The 7,075-nt window shown below is 36.6% G+C and overlaps 1 protein-coding gene across 1 annotated transcript; it reads right to left on the reverse strand.

The window, feature by feature from the left end:
- Positions 1-612: 612 nt before the first annotated feature.
- Positions 613-2,695, reverse strand: LOC109016975 (60S ribosomal protein L37a-1). Its single transcript, XM_018999315.2, has 5 exons — positions 2,544-2,695; positions 1,738-1,777; positions 1,295-1,383; positions 1,138-1,220; positions 613-1,014 (listed from the first exon to the last, which is right to left on the reverse strand). The coding sequence occupies exons 1-5, from the start codon at positions 2,544-2,546 to the stop codon at positions 951-953; spliced, it is 279 nt and encodes a 92-aa protein (XP_018854860.1). The 5' UTR covers positions 2,547-2,695; the 3' UTR covers positions 613-950.
- Positions 2,696-7,075: the final 4,380 nt, after the last annotated feature.

Genomic DNA, 7,075 nt, shown 5'->3' on the forward strand with positions numbered 1-7,075 from the left:
TAGTCGTTGTAATGATAAAAGTCGGATGTCTTGTTACCTCTGGGCAACGTCCTAATTGTGGCATTTATTGAGGATGTTTGTGGCCAACTGGAAGCCGCACCTATTCTTAGTAACAAATCGAAGGAATGCTGTACGTTCGAAAGGGAATTCTCGGAAGGCATTACTAGTTTCCGGTTTCATGAAAAGAGGTGATGCGAAAATGTCTACTTGCTAGAATTCATGTGTTGTTTGTTACTTAAAGGGGGCAACACGACTCATTCGAGGCACATATCTCGGGACGTCTTGCAATAGGTGGTCTGCAGTCTGCACTGCATGCACTGCATGCATCCTAAAATTAGACCTCCCGTGTTTTCAACCCCATTTTAGTGGGACCGAATTCTCGCAAGATACGATTCTCCCAATTGCTCATGTTGTTGACTCAGACACGCTTGGGCTTTTTTGGGAAACTTGTGCAATCATTGTACGCATTACATTGAAATAAAAAAATAAGATTAATATAAAACAATCGTGAAACTAACCGGATGTCTTGCAAATTCGGATACAGAGCTCTAAAAGAATCAAAATATGTTTATCAAAATAGCAGCAGCCATAAATACAGGTTACAAAGCATAATTGAGGCAAACAGAACAGGGAAGCATAAAACTACATTTCTGTTCATCGGTACATGATGTTTTTTGCTGCTTATTCGCACATCAACCTCCATTTCATATGTTATGCAATGCAATGCAATGCCAGATCGAAAAGAAAACTAAAACTGCATGTTGTAAACGAAGCAAACACTAATTATAAACCGCGTAACCCAGCTCAAGCTGAATCTCTGTCTGTATCTCCCAAACAAGGCATTTAATCAAATATAAAACAAAACAGATACTCCACTTCTGTTCAGACATCTCTCAACTACATTCAGATTAATATTGTCAAAATTAAAGACGAACATGTGGAATTCAGTCTCAGCTCTCGGTCTGCTCCCTAAGCCTCCGGATGGTGCTCCTAACAGTCACAGCACTAGCAGTGCTGTTGAGTTCGAGAAAAAAACAGCAATTAGAGCCCTCAACTATAAAATGTTGGTAAACGCCAGACAAAGTTAAAGAAAATCCTTTTCTTTTTTTTATCGGTAAAGTTAAAGAAAATCCTTACTTCAATGTATATGCACCCCCTGCTTTAACTTTTCCACAATCCTTGCAACCCCAGATTCCTACAGCCTTCCTCTTCACTGCAAACTGCAAAAGAACACTCATTTCAATGATTGCATGTTAGTCACTAAATGACAAGACAGAAGGATGAGGGGAGTTACCTTCCCGCAGAACTCGCAGAAGTATTTACTGTGTTGACTAACTTCCATTTTCTTAATCTGCTTCCTCAGACTAGCACCATATCGAGTGCCTGAAATGAAAGAAGATGAGTATCACTACATTTCTAACACACAAACAGGCAGTATGCATCCCAAGACAATTAAAAAGAAACAAAGGACTAAATGGCCTCAATCTGAGTCCCATTCTTTATACTGAATATTTCAGGAGTAAGCACACCATTTCAGTCTTGATTTACTACAATAAAGCCTCTTAGATGAGGAAATGAGTAACATATCAGACTGACCACACAACTCTAATTCCTTATGTCCATGATCTTAAATCATTGTAACCTTGTTGTACGAATAGAAAAAATGGATCACAACCTCTCCTTAATCTTAAAATCTTAAATTTACATCAAAGGAAAAAATAAGTCCATAGAACTTACCATACTTCCCAACAATACCGGCCTTCTTGGTTCTCTTGGTCTGCATGCCATCAAAAGATCACGATGGAAAGTAAGGCACAGGCCATGGACAGGGAAAAAAAATTGATCCATAATTTGAAATCGCAGAATAGAAATTTTCAGGCCTATGATTACTATGAATCAACATGAAATCCATCAGTACCGGCAAAAACAGAATCAAATATATGTCATGGAACCACACTCCAGTAAACTGAGATCAAGGAATACCATCATTTCATGAAAATAAAGAACCTCAACAATCTACACTGATATTAAAAGCTATCCTAAGCTCCATTTGCAAGAAAGACCACTAGGGGTTCGACAGAATAGCTCATGTATTACTCACTACAAGCTTCGGCTGAATGTTACTTATTTTCTATATTCTACAAGATATCTTGAGCCTTCAAATATGTCAGCCAAAGTCACCAACCCAAATCTCTTTCTAATGACCTACTTAAGTTGATTTCCCAATCTGAACTAAAACGATACACATGCAATGTCCAAATAGTAAATAATCAGACGATTCAAACTGAACCACACCTAATACATTGAAACTCACAATAATATGAAGAAAAAGTTAGTCTTTTGTTGACCCAAAAAACGTAACAATCAGATTCATTTCCAGAAGATTATATCATCTTGAAAAAAGAAACTGGTCTTTTCTCAACCCCAAAAAGGAACAAACAGATCCATTTCCAGACGATTATTCATGTTCACTCGGAAAAGAAACTCGTTAAGCTTCAATATCGGAATCTAAGAGGGAGGGGAAGGAAGGAAGAAGATAGTACCATTCTGGAGGCGTCGGAAGGCGAGCGGGCGAGCGACGCGTCTCGTCGAGTGGATTGTTTAAAGTCGAAATGAAGGAGAATTGGTGGTGGCGGAAAGATTTGTTGCCCTAGACTAGGGAAGTGAGGGTTTGCGAGCTTGGGAGAGCATGGACCATGGAATGGGTTTTAAAGCCCAGTATGGTCTCCACTTGAAGGCCTTTTGAAGCTTGGGCTTTTGAATACGTATAGATATGTTCTCTTTTTTCTTTTTTTAAACAAAAGACATTTTATTAGTCACATAGTGTGGCTTTCAATCAATACAAGATGATAAATATAATTGGTTATAGAGTCAACATCCAAGAACTCATATGTGAGAGTCACAGCTTCCCTAGCAAATGTGTGTGCCACCCCATTCGCTTCCCTTTTGATATGCCGTATTTTTCAAGAGTAATTGTCTAGTGTCCTCGGAATTACAGAAATCAAACATCTGAATGAGCCATCAGTTTCCTTTTTATTTAAAGAAGTTTCAACAACTTCCAGAGAGTCTCATTAAAAAAGAACATACTGCAGATGAAGCTCCTTACATAGAGTAGTTGCTTCCAATAGAGCTTCAGCTATAGAAGGTTCCACATAATAACTTAGATGTTTCATCAGACTTACTAAAACATGGCCTTCACCATCTCCAATAACAACACCAATACCAATCTTTTGATGATTAGCATTGATAGCTACATCCCAATTTGTTTTGACCCAATTTGGTAGAGGGGCTTCTCACTGTGGTGGCTGAGATTGTGTTATCCCCTGTTGAGTTCTTATAGTCCCCATAGTAGCCCTATAAGTAGAACATTCATTTACAGCATTACTATATAGAACAACGAGATCTTGGAAAGAATCTTCAAAAATTAGTTTGTTTCTTCTCAGCCAAATTGATCTAGCAATAACAACTAGGGGTGTAAGAAAAGGGGAAAATTGGACTAGACAGGCCCAAACCGGTCAAACTGGTTCGGTTTTTGATCGCTCCGGTCCAAAATCGATTTTTGTAATGGCCAAACTGGTCGGAACCGGTCCGATTCTAGTTTTAAGCTTTTTAGGACCGGACTAGACCGGTTCCATATAATATCTATTTTAAATTACTTTTTTAATATTATATATAATTTATATAATAATATAAATTAATTTAAAAATAAACTAAAATTGTAAAACTTTAAACTGAATAAATCACATAAATATTTTTTTTTAAACCGATAGCAAATGAAAAACCGATTGGATTGATGGGCGTCTAAAAGGCTCTACATGTGGGTGTGAAGATCTGAAGTCGTGCTTGATTGCAAAATCCAGAGCTGAGGTTGTAGCTCTCAACTACCGTTTCTACTTTTGGTCTACATGTTTGGATCTTTTTCTCCATTTTATTTTTGGTTTCGTTTGCATTGTGAAGGTTGGTGCGTACTTATATGATACTTTAATGGTTTCTTATTTGTGGTTTTTATATAAACAGATTTTTTTTTACAAATTTACATTTTATTAAACAATAAAATCGAACCGAACCAGACTGAAACTGGTAAAACCGGATGTACATGTTTAGGGAAGTAACTGGTGTGTAATTAGTTTTTAAAAATACAAAATCAGTACATATCGGTTCGGTTCTAAATTTTGTCCAAAATCGGACCGGACCGGACTAGTTACACCCCTAATAACAACAAATAAAACCAGATCTTGTGATATTAGACCCTCCATCACCTGAACAAAGATCTTATCGAAAGTCAGATCTGTGATAGCTGCTTTATAAAAAGCCTTATCTTCTAGTAACCACACATCCTGTGCTAAGGGATATGACTATAGGATATGACCTAGAGATTCAACCTCCTGTAAACAGATAGGACAAACAGCTTTTACAACCAAATACCTCTTAAATAAATTTAATTTAGTGGGAAGAGCATCAACACAAGCACGACACATGAAGACTTTCACTTCATTTGTTGTTCTCAAAGACCATATTTTCTTCCATAAATACTAAGACACAAACTATTGTGAAGATTCCCCTCTACTACTGTGAGATAGCTGCTCTTACAGAGAAAGTTACTCCTTAAATGAATTTCGATTTGTTAAAGCCTTTCACAAGGGAAGAAGTTAAGGAAGCTATATTTCAGATGGGTCATCTAAAAGCACCTGGTCCAAATGGCTATGAGGCTTGCTTTTATCAGACTCATTGGTCTATTGTTGGTGATGAGGTATGTAATGCAATGCTGCATTTTCTAAATGGAGAGAGGAATATTGCTGACATCAATTACACTTATATTGTTATGATTCCCAAAGATAGAAACCCAAAGTCTGTTACTAAATATCGACCCATAAGCCTGTGTAATGTGGTCTACAAAGCTATTACCAAGATGCTTGCAAACAGATTAAAATTGATCTTGCCTTCTATTATTTCTCAAAATCAATGTGCTTTTATTCCTAGGTGCCTAATTACTGATAATATTATGACTGCATATGAAACACTTCATATTATGCAAGCACAACTACAAGGTAGACAAGGATATATGGCCTTGAAATTGGATATGAGCAAGGCATATGATTGAGTTGAGTTGGACTTTCTGGCATCTGTGCTGTCTAAATTGGGATTTACAAGTAAGTGGGTTGATTTGGTTATAAAATGCATTAATTCATCTTCCTTTTCAGTTATGGTAAATGGGGTACCTTTTGAAAAGTTTACTCCACAAAGAGGATTAAGATAGGGCTGTCCACTGTTACCATACTTATTCATTCTTTGTGCTGAAGCCTTAAGTTCTCAATTAATTGCTGCTACACAGCAATGTTTGTTATCTGGTGTGCCTGTAGCTAGAGGGGTGGTGAAAATGAGTCACTTTTTTTTTTTTTCCCTTTCTGATGATGATTGTATTTTATGTTGTAAAGCAAATCTCTATGAATGGATGAGACTAAATAGCATTTTGGGTCTTTATGAATCTTCATCTGGATAGTACCTCAAAATGATTAAAACATCCTTATTCTTCAGTAAAAACACAGGTTCTTCCGCTAAACAATATTTAATGGAAATTGCAGGTTTGAGGGCTTCTTGTAACATGGATAAGTACTTGGGACTCCCTTATTTGGTTGGTCGATAAAAAACTGTTGCTTTCAATGGACTGGTTGATAGAGTGAGGAGTAGGTTGATTAATTGGAAGGCAGTTTATGTATCTGGCAGGGAAGGAAATACTCATTAAAGCAGTTTTGCAAGCCATTCCTATATATTGTATGAATGTGTTTCTGTTGCCTAGATGTCTATGTCAGAAGCTAAACTCTCTGATCTCGAATTTCTGGTGGGGCAATTAAGATAGTAAAATCATAATACATTGGAAAAATTGGAGTTATTTGTGTATGGGGAAGCCATATGGTGGAATGGATTTTAGGAATCTAGAGTCTTTTAATTATGCACACTTGACAAAGCAGGCATACATTCTCCAAACTCCCTTCCAAGTAAAATTTTCAAAGCCAAATACTTCCCACCCTCATATGTTTTTACTGCTACATTGGGATCAAAGCCTTCATACATTTGGAAGAGTATCTGGCATGCAACACATTTATTGAATGAAGGAATGGTATGGAGAATTGGTGATGGTCAGCAAGTCCACATTTGGAAAGATAAGTGGTTGCCACAGACTAAGACAAATCGAATTCAATCTCCAGTGAGTATATTATCTGAAAATGCTCTAGTTTTAGAACTGATTGACACAAGGGCTGGTTGGTGGAATATGAATCTACTTCAAGCTATTTTTAATCATGATGATATAGTTTAGATCATGCAGATTCTTGTGATTGGTCAAGAGGTTTCAGACAAACTAGTGTGGGGTGGAAATTCAAATGGGAAGTTTACTGTGAAAAGCGCATACCACGTATGGATATGTTCTAATTTGCTATATCTTATTTAAAATATATATATATAGTTATATTTTTTGTACAATCTATTTGAAAAAAATATATCGCTTTTGAATATTTGTGCCTTGTGAACTTATATATAACATTACCCAATTAAATAAATTATTAACATAATCTAATGTGGTGCAATGTTTTTGTAACAGTAGAACCCTCAAGTGATGAGATATAGCAAAAAGGTATAAAACCAGATTTTACACAGTAGGTGCTCTCATTTGGGTTATGGCGTTTGTAAATTGTTATGGAATACCTCATTTTGGACATAATTGACTTGTAAAGACATCATAACTCTAAACTTATTCTAAGTGCATGTGGAAAGAACAATCCACGCGAAGGCCATAATAAAATTTATTAGAGCAAAACTATAAATACAACACACACTATCCACCAAGCCCTTCTTCTAGCACACATTATTTTCAACGGAGCACAATATGGAAGAGTTTTGATCTATTGCCAATTGCCAAGACATGGAATGAGAGTATGAGTGTTCGTGCCCCAAATCTGGTTCGAGAATCTGTGGCACTAAATAAAAGCATCCACAAACCATTGTTTGTTAGACGACGAAGAAATACTAACATCAACTCGACCCAATATGTCGACATCACCAGCGTGATTCAAGAAAA

This window comes from Juglans regia, chromosome 4 (genome assembly GCF_001411555.2).
Source record: "Juglans regia cultivar Chandler chromosome 4, Walnut 2.0, whole genome shotgun sequence".
Taxonomy (NCBI): Eukaryota; Viridiplantae; Streptophyta; class Magnoliopsida; order Fagales; family Juglandaceae; genus Juglans; species Juglans regia.